This window comes from Protomyctophum parallelum (assembly GCF_964188405.1).
Source record: "Protomyctophum parallelum genome assembly, chromosome: 1".
In the NCBI taxonomy this organism is placed as follows: domain Eukaryota; kingdom Metazoa; phylum Chordata; class Actinopteri; order Myctophiformes; family Myctophidae; genus Protomyctophum; species Protomyctophum parallelum.
Genome location: NC_139697.1, coordinates 5,197,166 through 5,211,745, shown reverse-complemented (window position 1 = coordinate 5,211,745; position 14,580 = coordinate 5,197,166). Strand labels below are relative to the sequence as shown.

The 14,580-nt window shown below is 42.0% G+C and overlaps 1 protein-coding gene across 1 annotated transcript in view; it reads right to left on the bottom strand.

Moving 5' to 3' along the window:
• Positions 1–4,960: 4,960 nt before the first annotated feature.
• The window catches only part of LOC310874493 (immunoglobulin superfamily DCC subclass member 3), a gene marked incomplete at its 3' end in the record, with an annotated part of 31,216 nt that continues 21,596 nt past the window's right edge, over positions 4,961–14,580 (bottom strand). The window contains exons 6-13 of the mRNA XM_083787313.1: positions 12,283–12,448; positions 10,749–10,999; positions 9,894–10,058; positions 9,153–9,341; positions 6,428–6,541; positions 5,833–5,959; positions 5,421–5,544; positions 4,961–5,053 (exon numbers count right to left, since the gene is read on the bottom strand). Of these exons, the coding sequence (XP_083643439.1) occupies positions 4,961–5,053; positions 5,421–5,544; positions 5,833–5,959; positions 6,428–6,541; positions 9,153–9,341; positions 9,894–10,058; positions 10,749–10,999; positions 12,283–12,448 (1,229 nt within the window). The remainder of the gene's footprint in view (positions 5,054–5,420; positions 5,545–5,832; positions 5,960–6,427; positions 6,542–9,152; positions 9,342–9,893; positions 10,059–10,748; positions 11,000–12,282; positions 12,449–14,580) is intronic.

Genomic DNA, 14,580 nt, shown 5'->3' with positions numbered 1-14,580 from the left:
CAAAACACTTCTGGGGTAACATCTAACTCAGACATTTGTGTGCACCCTCAGTACAGTATCAGTCACCAGAACCAGGCACACATGTTTTTGATATAGTTCAAATGGGGCATGAATGTCCAATGGGGTTGTATGTCAGATATAATTAATGGCAAATATCTAAATATTAATCAAGCAAAAATGATCTGGGATGCAGCCGATGCACACAGAAGCCAGAGTAGACGTTAAACTTGCTTTTTTTTCTTTTTGTATATATTTTTTATCCCACGATTTTGTAACCCATTTTTCACCCCTGTGTCAATCATCTAATGTGATCCTGGGCTCTACACACCCTCCACCAACCTAGTCCCCATATATGGGGGACAAGGGGAGAGCAACGGAAGTGTTTTAAAGTGAAATACCCCTTTAACCACTTTCACCCTGGTGTCCTACTTTGGGCACATCATTATACTGTAGGCGTAATTAATCATAATCATAATATATTTTTTACATGAATTTTCACAAATAGTGAACAGAGCTGATTTATAAGCTCACAACGTCTTGCAATGGGACACTTTGTGAGCTTTCATATCATCCATTTCCGCCATTCGACAGCGCCGTAAGATGAAAGTGGTCACCTGAACTCAGTGCCCTTTTGAATGTCAGTGAAAGCCGCTGTGCCTAAACGCCTTCAAAACATCATCAATTCTAACACACATCCTTACACATTCTACTGAAAAATAATAAAACATGGGTCAGGAATTCAAAATTAATAACAATAATATATCAAAAACAGCAACAAAAAATGAACATTAGCATTTGTTTTGGCAATGTCTCCTGTGCACAGCAGAAATAGACAAATCTAGACAAACCTCTACACAACTCACACTACCAAGAAATAAGTCTCCCACATAATACTGTATATAATCTTTCCCTCAATTGCTATCATATTTCATTCCTGTGAGAAACGAAGTTGGGAGTTAAAACCAGTGGTGGACAAAGAACTCCACGCCAATACTCAAAAGTACAGATAGAGCCTACTCAACTCCAAGTGAAAGCTGCCTTTGTCAAATTTGTACTTGAGTACTTGAGTTTAAAAAGCAAGAGTACTTGCTTTATAAAAAACACTCAAGTATCCAAGAGTACACATAAATGAATAGTACACATAATAATTAAAGGTTTTATGACATTCATTTTCATTTCTTTTTTCTTTTAGGTTTTATGACCTCTATTACACCCAAAGAACCTGAACTTTGAACATTCAGTGGATTTTCTGTGGTCTGAAGTTTTCTTTGGGGTTTTTTGGGCCTTTTGAGCTACAATGAAAACAGGCAACACAGTGAAACAGTGACATCTGCTGGCAAATCCCATTGACATATATGGGATTTGCAGTAAGTGATGTCACTTACTGCCGGCAAATCAGAGCACCTGTTTGAGCCAGAAAATCCCAGATCACAGAAAATCTACTGAATGTTAAAAGTTCATGTTTTTTGGGTGCAATTGATATTAGAAACTAAAAAAAACAAGAACAATTCCAAAACCTTTTTTTTTATGTCACAATCCCTTTAAATAATAACAGAAGATCTATTTTCACTATGTTGGAACTATATGGCTTAAGTGGTTCATTTTTGTCTCCCTTCCTGGAAACGTGGTGGAGTCGAAAGTACAATATGTGTCTTTGAAGAGTACCGGAGTGAAAGTCATAAGTATCCGAAAATACAAATACCCAGGTAAAGTAGAGATACTCAAGTAAATGTAGTCCTAGTTACTGTCCTGTCCACCACTGGTCAAAGCCCTGGTCAGGCTTTTGGTACTGCAAAGCTTTTGAATAAACCTTTCAACACTCATTAATGGCTTAGGCTCAACCTTGAGGAAAATATGGCTTCGAAAGACAACCCACTCTTTTGGTTTGTGAAATAAAACAGATAAAAAAATATATCCCAACATGTTTCGTCTGCCAATAAAATTCAGCATCGTAGGCAGTGGGATAACACACCTTGGCACAGTAGCTATGGTCAATAGAGGCCTTTCACTTTGCATGCCTTTTAAATATATATATATATATATTTATTTATTTTTATGTCTGGTTTCATCTTAATACATTAATTTATTTTGTCTGATATGCTTCGTATTCATGTTCGAATAATATAGCAATTTAACTACATTTACATTTATTATGGAAATCCCCCTTTTTTTTTCTTCTTCTTTTTTTTTTTACAAACCAACCCTTAGATATATGAGATATACTGCAGATGTCGAACCTTATTGTAAATAAGTCAAGAGCATTCTCCTAATACACTAACACTGCACAGAAATGAGGTGTTAAGGAATGAATTCCTTTGGTTACAGCAGCCATGATAATTGAAAGACAGTGCAGTACAGAGAGTATATTATTTTATATAATGTGAAAGGTCTCTATTGGGTAGCCAACTATATATAAAATAAAATAAACGAATAGTGAATAATAACTTTAAAGCTATGGTGTGGTGTTCCTCATACCACTATCATCCTCAAGGTCGTCATTCTGTCACACGCACACACGTTAATACATTCACATACACATGTTGCTGTGCTTTTGGTTATGAGAAAGTGTCGTTAGACGCTAAAGACAACGAATGTTAAAACTTGTAAGAGGTATTTGGTCACAAAATTCTTTCATCAAAAAGATAGCTAGTTATTTGGCAAAGTTTCAGCTATTTAAAAAAAAAAGAGTAAGCAAGTATTCCTTTTTTTTTGTATAGAAAATCTTGAAAATATATACCATTTTCATTTGGATACTCTTTAAAAGTAAAACGTTTATAACCAACTCAAATTTGAACGTTCCTTGTCGAAGGGGCAGACCACGGTTTACAAGCAAAAAGGACTTGTAAATATCTTTAGAAATGAAATTATAAGGAATTTTTTTGGCTTATTAGGTTCAGTTAAAGCACTTTTTCATAGTGACCGCCCCTTAAAACAGGAAGAACATAAACTGAGAAGCAAACATAGTTTCTCTTAAAACAATGGCATGAAGGAAAAACAAGGAAAACCGTCAAAACTCTTACATCTTTGGGTACCATCAAGCTTGGTTTTCATATAAAACGTATTTTCTTTTCTTCTTTTTTTGGATAGGCTGACAAGGCTTTTTACATTGGAAACTAATGCCAGGTCAATTCCACCACAAAAGAATCACCTTCAATCTTTCAAGGGAAATCTGTATAGCCACCAACTCGGCATCGGCAAGTCTCCCATGGTGACCGATTTGGCATCTGGAGAGTTTCACGTGACAGCGTGGCCTAAGACAAGCCACCTATTTGGACTTTGAAATGTTTGTGGGGAGTAAACAAGATGTCAGCTTGTTTTGTTTGTTGGACCGCGTAGAAAAAGCCAGAATCTACCTCATCCCACGGAACAGGTCATTGGATGGGAGAGGCGTTCCTTAAGGTCCATATTTTCCTTGAGGTACCAACGCAACATGAACAATACGACTGTAAGTGAAGAGGTCATGCTTAATTCAAACTCAAAGCAGTTTTCGCTCACCACCAAGAGCTGTGCTACGTTTGACAAATGACGGCTTCAGAACGACCACGAAAACGTCATTCCAGATCATCGTCCTGTATTTTCTCGTGCACCGAAAAGGAATATTTGAAGCTCCTCCTTCAAAAAAGAAATAGACAGTCTATTCATGAAGAGCCGAAGCTTTGGCAGAGCTAAGCGGGACACGGGGTCGCGGACGTATGGCGTAACGGAGCAGGATCAGGGCTCAGGGCGAGCATGACTGTTGTGGTTTTCGCCGAGGTTCCACTCTCCATGGGCGGTCATCCAGGTGGACACTCGGGACGATGGCCATCGTTGGTGGCTCTGGCACAGGGACACTGGCATTGGCACGAGTCCGGGAAGTTGGTGTTATCATTTTAAGGGTAAGGGTTTCATATATTTTATCATCTTGTATTTTTTTTGTTTCTTTTTTGGCTGAGGTAAGCTAGCACAAGCAGCATCAACGGGCTAACGTTAGCCTCGCCTATGGCTCACACATTCTGAGGTAGCTATCTTTGGAGGTATGCAGCTTTTGGTTGTAGTGGTTAGGGGGGTGGGGGGGCAGGGTGGTGTGTAAAGGGATTGGTTGCTTTAGCGGTTCCTCCAGATCGACCCTCCTCAAGGCTAGCACGGTGATAAAGACAATCATTTCACCTCCAATAAGGCTATATCACAAAGGCCGCTCTGTTTGTTAAACTGAAGGCAAACTCTAGTCATGACTCAAGCAGTGAGTTGAAACTTGTACACGGATATCTTTGCTACCACACGGGCAGTGCTGTTAAATGTTGGTTCTGTGTCTAGAAGGCCCCATTAGTTTAAAATATTTGGCATCATTTGGGGCTTCAAGGTATCATGTAATTGTCACCAGGAGGTGGCCACACCCAAAGGAGAACATTTTGGTTACGGGAGGAACACTCCCATGGTGACATAACATGATTATGTTGTATTTTTTTGTCGAAATTCCAACATGACAGGATTTGTTCTTGAGGGACAATACTTTTCCCAAGGCGTGGGTGTTTTCTGCATACACACATGATGTACAGGCAATAAAGGCAATAAGCTTTGGTTTTGAGGTGGGTTAAGGGGATGAGGGAAGGAGGGGAGTGCTAAACAAAGCGAATTAAGAGCCAATTTAAATGTTGTCACGCAAAATACGAACTATTTCCAGTCCACAACGCCATTGATACAACATTCAATTAGCAATGTCTACTTTGTGTCTACTTTGCTCCGGTTACTTAATTAGGCTCAATAACGTTGATAAAGTTCAGAGTTACTTGAGTTTATTCTTTACCCGGTTGAGGTTCAGAATAACTCTTGTTTCTCCCGGAGAGCGACAGAGGGTGGTGTGGGGGTAAGGTAAGGGGTAGGGGGTCTCTGTGTGGGTAGGGTGAGGAGGAGGAACCATGCAGACCACTTGGGGTGGGGTTTGGGGGCTGGGAGTTGGGGGGGTGATATCATGCGGATAGTGCTAGCCAGTGCCTGTGCCAGGTAGACCACCTGGTGAGGCGTGTTGCTCGATGAGGACCTGGCATTGGGTGGGTGGGCATGCCGGACCCCCGTCCTGGGTGGGCGGACAGAGGGAGGAGAGAGAGATGAGGGAAGATCGGTGTTACTTTCGTCTACTATGGCGGAAAATGTTTGTCGTCTAGAAAACTATAGAATAAAATGTTAGGGAGGGACTAGTGTAGAACAAAATTCAGTAGAACTAGTAGACAAGTCATTTTATGGATTTTCATGGTTACAATTTACAATGTATAGGCATTAAATTAATCCAGTAAGCAAGAACAACACAAGGTAATACATCATAGAAATAGTCATAAACAAGCTAAGAACGTAATGTCTGTCTAACAGTAGATTATCTGTACAGTGAAAGCTATCAGTATACATTATAGAGTGCTATATGTGATTGAGCTGGACTGAAAGGCTACCTGGGGGACCAGATCCACTCTGGAGCTGAGCGCTGTGTCCTTGGGCACTCCGTTGTGTCCCTGATGTCCCCCGTTGTCCCTCGGCACAGACCAGCTGTCCTGTGTCCCCTTGCTACAGAACACACTGAGGGACACACAAGGACAAACCTTACTGCAAAACATCCGCACACAGCTATATATCCACAAGTTTACTATAGATCAGTGGTTCTCAAAGGTTTCTTCTTCTTTTCTCCAATGACCCCCAAATTGATATATGCCTATATTTAGCCGCGGACTAAAAATACTAAATCGCAGAATTGCCGAAAACTACATGCAAAACTAAATAGAATTTTATTTAAAAGACTAGGACCAAAACTACTTCAAAAGGTGCTGTCAAAGTGAACAGGTGTGTGTGTGTGGTGTAGTCTCTTACCTGCGTCGGTAACCCAGCATCAGGAACAGAGCACAGAAGATGATGCAGGCCACGCCGATGTGAATGCCAACCACGATGCCGCCCAGGGAGCCCTCTCCGTCCCGGCACTGGCACGGTGCCTTGGCAGCTGCGTGGCGGAGAAAGAGTAGTTAGGAGGTTAGTACATATGTATAGCATAGTAGTGAATATGTATAGTTTATTATGTATAATGTATGTATAGTTTCATCATATAGATATTCCACTGTTACTTTCTTAGCTTACGCATGTTTCATGATAAATGCTTTTATGTGATGTATTCCCATGCTTTTGTTCTTGCTTAAATGTAAGTCGCTCTGGATTAAGAGCGTCTGCTAAATGCCTAAATTGTAAATTGTAAATTGTGAGGTTAGGAGGATTAGGTTAGGTTATGTTAGGAGGATTTCTGGACTGTATACCGACGGCAAACAGACAAGGATTCATTTGAAATGTCTTTGCTTATAAAGAATAACAAATGGAAGTAATTGTCAGCCATTGCCAAAGATTTAGGCTTTAAATTGCTTTGTTGGCGGGGATGGGGGGGTTGGGAAGGTACAAGGCCGGGGAAGGTTAAACTCACCAGTGTTCTGGGCGCTGGTTCCATCTTCTGCCAGTGACACTAGCCTCTTAGAACACTCACTCTCACCATTGCCGTTATAAGCCACCAGACACACCTCATACACCGCCCCGGGTTCTGTAAAACACACACACACACACACACACACACACACACACACACACACACACACACACACACACACACACACACACACACACACACACACAGAATGTAAACAGATTTGTAAAACGTCAATGTAATTTCCTTGAGCGGTACTTCCGACAAAATCCCGCTACGGCCGCCAAATTTTAGCAATCCACTCTACAGAGTAGGTCTTGCCCAGCGTGGGGTTTAAGTGGTATATTGCAAATAAAAAAATAATTACACTGTTTAAACTAATACTTTGATACAATGATACACAATGTGTGCAGCTCTGGAAGAAGAATAAACACTGAACGCCCTTCAGGTGCTGATCATTTTCTATTTTGAACATGACATGACATGATTTTATTTATTTTTTATACATGAGAGTTTCCAGCTTTTCCTACAGGTATTGGAACAACTTTAACGGTAAAGCCATGTTCCATTGCTTCACAAAGACAGCTGGGGGGGGGGGGTTAATGGTTTGGTGAAGGTAATTCTATGCTTGTTGTTGAGGGAGTGAAAACGGCATTAGTCTTTATATTGATCCTATTGGATTGACAGGAGGCTCACAGCTTGTCCGGATTACAGACATCCTCCACCCAGCCTTTGTCACAATCCTGCTCATCAAAGGAAAAAAAACCTCTGCTGGAATCGTGCGCCTGCATCGTCCATCGATCAGATGATTTGAACGCTGTTGTTCAATCAATCCCTCAATATGTACAGTTTAACACATTCTGACCTGAGATCAGATTCATACGAGGTTTCCGCCGGACACACACTGGTCTGATGAACCAAATTCTGACCTGAGATCAGATTCTAAAAAAATGTCAGTCGCTCTTCGATTTTTCAAAAATAGCAGACCTACAAGCTCGTATCGCGCCACTCGGTGGTCTGATATGAGCTTGTAGATCTGCTATTTTTCAATAGCTAAAGCATAACATGATGCTGACACCAAAATGGGTGCCCGGTCAGAATGGGTTAAATCAGTTATGGATTATGCCGCATTTATCTGAAATGCACAACACAGTTTCAGGTTGAAAGCTGGTACCCACCTGCCCGCCTCATATTCATTGTATAACCACCTGTTTCATTACAGTTATTCAATAGCGGTCTGGATATCAAGTAGATTAGCTATGTCACAGATCTATGGCACGTTTTGATCTGCTACTTTCTGTGTGTAATAGCAACGCACAACTTCCAGTACAAATCCCCCTTGATTCTCTATTGATGTTATTGTCTGTATTGATTCACAAGTCATGCATTTTAGGCCACGAGGGGGGGCATGCTGGGTGGGGGTCAAGCAAATTACATCATGTGGTCATCATAACGTGACCATCATCCAATCAGACTGACAATCATGTTGTCACCACACTGGCAGGTGTTTTCAAGAGGAAAATCAATGATCAGGGATTGGAAGGGTGATGTTGTCTATTGACCCAGCAGCGTGGGTGATGCTGATTAGAGCGTGGGTCTTCGACAGGCAGCCTGGGGGTCCCTAGGGGGTCCTGAGAGTTGCAACAGTGATTGGGACTTTTTTATTACATTTTTTACTCTAACCCTCTAAGACCCAGCGTTGCTTTTTAGCAACAATTTTATTTAATTTAATTACATTTTATTTTATTTTTTTTCTGTTCTTTTTTCACCTAAACGTCATCAGTGATGTTCATTTCAATGCCATTTCAATGAAATTGGTCATGATATTTGCATATACATACCCCCCACAGAGGCTGAAATTCACACAAATTAAAAATGTCTGGACTGGAATTTTGAATTTTTTTTAACCTAAGACTTTTGACCTTTACCCTAATAAAAGTAGGTAAAATAATTGTAATATATGTTTTTTGTGATCATTAGAATGTCTAGAACATGTTTTATTCATTATTGTGAAAGATATCCCCAAAATGTAAATTATTAATTTATTATATTATTATATAATTATGATATAATTATTATACATTTTTCATCAAACTTTTTTTTTTTTTTTTTTTTTAACATATTTTTTAGTCTTAGTCCTAGTAGTACAAAGTAGTAGTAAGGTTGAAATCTATTTTTTGCAAGTAGAAATTAATGCGGGTGTTAGAGGGCTAATCACTTGAACCCTATAGCATCCCTACACTAGGAACAGAACCCAAAAACTAGATCTACAAGCCCACTACGCCTCACGCTGTGTATTAACACGCACACCACGCGATTACAACTCAACTAGACTGACTGGGATCAACTTAATCCACAGTTTACTGATCCGGTCTAGTCTAGTCTATAGTTCTCCATTATTTAATTTTTTTGAGGGGCGCTATAGCCAATTCCTGGCTTTTGAAATTACGTCATGTGGCAGCTAAGTCTATGGACTTTTAATATTTGTAAATGGCAAACATTGACAACGTGAGACGCCATGTGGCCATGATACGTCTTGTGACTGATTGCGTTTAATACGATAATAACACGCTACATTCATGTCTCGTAACGTACAGTATATAGTGGCAGTGAATCTGCAAACATTACCAGGCTCCCCTCACTTCACAATGAGTGTGATTTAATATGGCAACACTGGTACTAACACACGCACATACACGCACGCACGCATACACACACACACGCTCACCGAGCTGAGAGAGGGTGTGCGCGTTGGTGTGGCGTGCCAGCAGGACGGGCCCCTGGTAGTCAGCGTGGGGGACCCTGCGGTAGGACAGCCTGAAGCCCTGGGTGTGGCCTACTCTGGCAGGGAGCTCCCACAGCACCTGGACACTGCTGCTGTTCAGCACCTTGGTGAAGAAGGTGGGGGCGCTGGGGACTACACACACACACACACACACACACACACACACACACACACTTGAGTTACTGTACACGCGGGGACATCAACAATTTAAGACAGTGATTTTATGAATGCCTTAAAAAGTAATTAAAGGTATATTCAGTGATTTCACTTAATTCAAATATCACTTATTTTTTTGTTTTGTTGTGATAATCCTCCCTACTATAGAGTGTGCTGGCCATATAAGGAGTTCCTCCCTGCCCCCAGTTAACCCCTGGGGGTTTTTGACTCTCTATCCTGATTGGACGAAAGGCTGGGTCCCACAGCCAAAAACTAAACCTAAGGTTTTTTGAGTGAAATCACTGAATATACCTTTAAGAAAACCAAGAAAACTCAGATTCACACGCCCCGCATCAAGGCTTTTATTGGGTGTAGGCCCTGAAATTATACGATCACTGGGAAATGTCTGGTTTGGGGGTTCCTGTCTGATGACTACAAACAAACCCAGGGACTACAACATGACGCAACACAGTGGTAAGATATCATCTGCATGAACCTCCCAGGCTAGTATCTGTTGTGACTCCATACCTCCCCCTAGTGTGGTGACCACCACGGTGCGGCTCTGCAGGCTGGCCCCCACAGGGCTGTAGGCCTTCAGGTAGATGCAGTAGGTGGTGGCAGCGTCCAGGCTGCCGAAGTCATGCTGAAACGTGCTCTTACTGACCGCCTCCTGGAGCTCGCGACTGTCCGGCTCTGAAACACACACACACACACACACACGCATGCACACGCACACGCGCACACACACACACACACACACACACACACGCATGCACGCATGTATACACACACACCAGTGTTGATTTCGACCGCCAATTTTTTTTTGTCATATTTTAGTCATTTGAAATGTTTTAGTGTTAAGTCTAGTTGTAGTCGACAAAATATAAGATTCTAGTCACTAAATCTACTGTTGATTTTGTCGTCAGAAATGCATTTCGGCGGGCTTTGATGATGGCAGATTTTACACTTGGATGCATGCTGAAAGTAGCCCATCTACAAGCTCGTAGAACATTATAACATTTAACTGCTATGTACTCATATAATAATAACAAACCAACCATTTGTTTTGTTAAATATCAAATAGTAAAAAATAATAATTGGGCTTAATTATATTTATATTTTTTTATAGTGGATGCACATTTCCCTTAACCCATTCTGACCTGAGATCAGATTCAAAAAATGTCTGTTTGAAAATGACAGTTCTCTGAAAAAGCTATGTTTCTATGTCAGTGGTTCTTCGATTTTTCAAAAATAGCAGACCTACAAGCTCTTAGCGCGCCACTCGGTGGCGCGCTATGAGCTTGTAGATCTGCTATTTTTCAATAGCTAAAGCATAACGTAATGGTAACACCCGAAATGGGTTAAGCCGCCGCCCACACCCACCTCCGATCTTGCGGAAGTGCAGGACGTATCCGATGATGCTGTCGGTCACCTCCGGCGGGGGTTGCGACCAGGTGACCTGGAGGGCGCTGGGGGACAGGGGGCCGGCGGCCAGGCCCTGAGGGGTGCCGGGCAGGTCGGTGGCCTGTGCCACGGCCAGCCGCGCGCTGGCCTGGTTGGTGCCGGCGCTGTTCTCGGCGATGCACTGGTAGATGGCCTCGTCCGTGGAGGTGATGCGCGTCACCGCCAGCGTGCTGCGCACAGACAAATTGTTTAGACCTGACTGAGGCCCATTCTATAAAAAATCTATATATCTGATAAACCTATGTTTCTATGTCAGTGGTGCTCAACCTTTTCCCCCCCATCTGAAAATATGTAGTTCCAGGGACCCCCCAGAAGCAAAGAGTTAAAAACATTTGCTCTGAAAGAATATATACCGTATTTAAAGATTTGCGCCACATTTTCCAGATTTTTCAAAAATAGCAGATCTACAATTATTAAGCTACGAGCTTGTAGATGTGCTATTTTTCAATAGCTAAAGTATAACATAATGCTTAAAACACCAAAAGGGGTTTCCGCCCTGAGTGGGTTATACATTTACAGAATTGACAGTAGGCACCAGTGGCTCTCAAACATTCATCCATGGTACCAACTGAATTACATTGTTACTTATATAATAAATAGCACCTTTTGTCATTTTACTGTAACGGTACATAAATATGTAAATCTTTCCCCCAAAGATGCAGACCTGGTATGTCAGGAGGAAAATATTTGTTGTTTCCATTAGGACAGACTGAACATAACTTTATACTTTATACTAATTCCTATTCAACGACTTGGTGTACTGTAATCTGAAAAATAATCCACAAGTACAGTTTAACTTGGGTCCTTTTACTAAGTATAGACCAGAGCTTTACATCTGATCACCTGCACTAACATATATCTATGGTGACACAGCACTGCCACCCTGTGGCATAAAGCATGAAGTGCACAAATTTGATTTTCTGTGCAGTGTGTCCATTATGCTTGTGGTGTTTGATTGTAATCCTACTGTCCTTGAGTTCATTTTAGTATCTGCACTTTACTTTACGTACTGCACTTATACTATTTGTATTTTTGGGATACTATGACTTTCACTCCACTCCACTTCCAAGACAAAGACGAAACAAAGATAACATTGTGAATTAAGCACTTATAATCCATAGTTCAAATACTGTTGTGAAAATAGTAGATCTACAAGGTCCCAACACATTGCGATGTGACACATTGTGAGCTTGTAGATCCTGCTACTTTCATTATTATTACTATTTGTTGGGACATTTCTGGGAAAATCTACATTTTAATGCAACAATGCATTAATATTAAAATGAGAAGAAATAGCAGATATACAAGCTCACAGCACATCCCTCTGTGCCGTGCTGCAGGCTTGCACATCAGCTATACATTTGCAACAATTCTTAAAAATCTAGAAAGTGTCAGAACCAGTGACATTTGGCGTCTGCAGAATGGGCCTCAGGGTTAAGTGCGGTCGTCGTACTTGTTATTGTTGGTCAGCTTGACGTTGTCTCCGGGCGTCAGCACCTTGCCGTTCTTCAGCCAGATGAGGTGGGGCTCGGGGGTGCCCTGGGCCACACAGGTGAATACTGCACTGCCCCCCGCTGGCTTGGAGACGGACTGCGGCCACTGGACGAACTCGGGCGGCGCTGAGGAGAGAGAGAGACAGAGAGACATCGGGTTGTGTTATACACTGTGCAAAAAATAAAAAAGGGGGTTAAAATGGTTAGGTTTAGGCATAGTTTCTGTGAGGTTAAAACAACAACACACACACACACACACACACAGACACATAGACACACACACACACACACACACACACACACACACACAGACACAGACACAGACACACACACACACACACACACACACACACACACACACACACACACACACACACACACACACACACACACACACACACACACACACACACACACACACACACACTCACACGTCCATTCTACAACTCCATTAGGGAGAGACTTTTTAATAAGATTTGTATGGCTGGAGGACTTCGAGAGACTGAAGTGCCTGTTTCAAAAGTACACTTTTTCATTTGCCTCATTCCTTGAGAAGGCCTGGTCAATGAGGAGGAAGGCCATTTACACGTAAAATGGCCTTGTTATGATTGTTTTCGTTTTATTTTATTTTTTGTTTGTTTGTTCTAATAATTTACAAATATGTATGAACAGGAAGTGTCAGTTGTATTCAATGTATTCTGTGAAATGTGTCATATAATCCCATATGGGATGGGCCAAAGTGGCATGACACGAAAATAAAATTTTCATTCATTCATTCATTCACACGGCAGCCAGCCGTCCGTTCGTCCATCGCGGGGGGGCATATATATGCCGTATATATATATACGTAGCACTGCCGTAATCCCTATCCCCAACCCCCCCCCCCATGCATCTCATTGATCTATTTGACCCTGAAGTCGACCCTTCACCCCCCCCCCCCCCCCCCCCCCAGGAGAGGTTGTGTTAAGCCCCCATACTTGGTAGAGCAAGGGTGTCAAGCGCCAGAAATAGCAGACCTACAAGCTCACAATATGTCATGGACACGACACGTTGAGAGCTTTGTAGGTCTGCTATACTTTTGCTACTTTTGGAGAGTAGAATGGAGAGAGAAGAGGAGAGGAGAGGAGAGGAGAGGAGAGGAGAGGAGAGGAGAGGAGAGGAGAGGAGAGGAGAGGAGAGGAGAGGAGAGGAGAGGAGAGAGAAGAGAAGAGAAGAGAAGAGAAGAGAAGAGAAGAGAAGAGAAGAGAAGAGAAGAGAAGAGAAGATAAGAGAAGAGAAGAGAAGAGAAGAGAAGAGAAGTAGAATGAAGAAGAGAAGAGAAACAACAAATTATATATAAAAACAAATTATATATAGAGGAGAGGAGAGGAGAGGAGAGAGGAGAGGAGAGGAAGAGAGGAGAGGAGAGGAGAGGAGAGGAGAGGAGAGGAGAGGAGAGGAGAGGAGAGGAGAGGAGAGGAGAGGAGAGGAGAGGAGAGGAGAGGAGAGGAGAGGAGAGGAGAGGGGGTTGGGTTAAGCCAGAGGGGTGAAAGTGTCAATGAGAAGGCCTGTTTCAATAGGGAGACATAAATCAATGTGTTCATGGATTTCTTTCGATATTCCCCAAACTGCTGTGCTCTCATATACGAGCGGAGCCCTGAGTCCTCTAAAGCCTCCCGTATAGGATATAGATCCATCCCACCCATCTATTCCTGCATGACCTTTACTGTTTTCACTGCCTCGTACCGTTGACTTAAAAAATACAATAATAATACAAATATTGTTCTGAATACCGGCTTGTATAATCATATCAGGAATATTTTAATAGCTGACCATAAGCTGATCTATACAAGTTTACGGAGCGTCACTTTGTGAAGCGATGTGAGCTCGTAGATCATCTGCCCTAGCTGTGCTTTAAATTAAATAGTTTGTAATCGTGATAGCCCTACTGAGTGACCAGTTTTTGTTGTTCTTTCTTTCCCTGTTATAAGTTTTGAGGCATGTTGTGAACTGTGAGTGAAGGACCTTATTCATAGGACCACATAGTGTCAAACATGAAATAGGTTTAACCTTACCGCTTAAAAGGCATTCATGGTAGTTTGATAAAGTGGAACGAGAAAACGTCCAGTGCTCACTCTGTGATGGCCTTGATAGCTGGACTAGAGACCACAAAGCCATGCGAAGCTATTGGCAATGACACACTGGTCTATCTGTGTGTTTACAGTAATGCTGTCTGTCCACTAGAGGGTGCTAAAGTGAGCCTGTAGATATGCCATTTC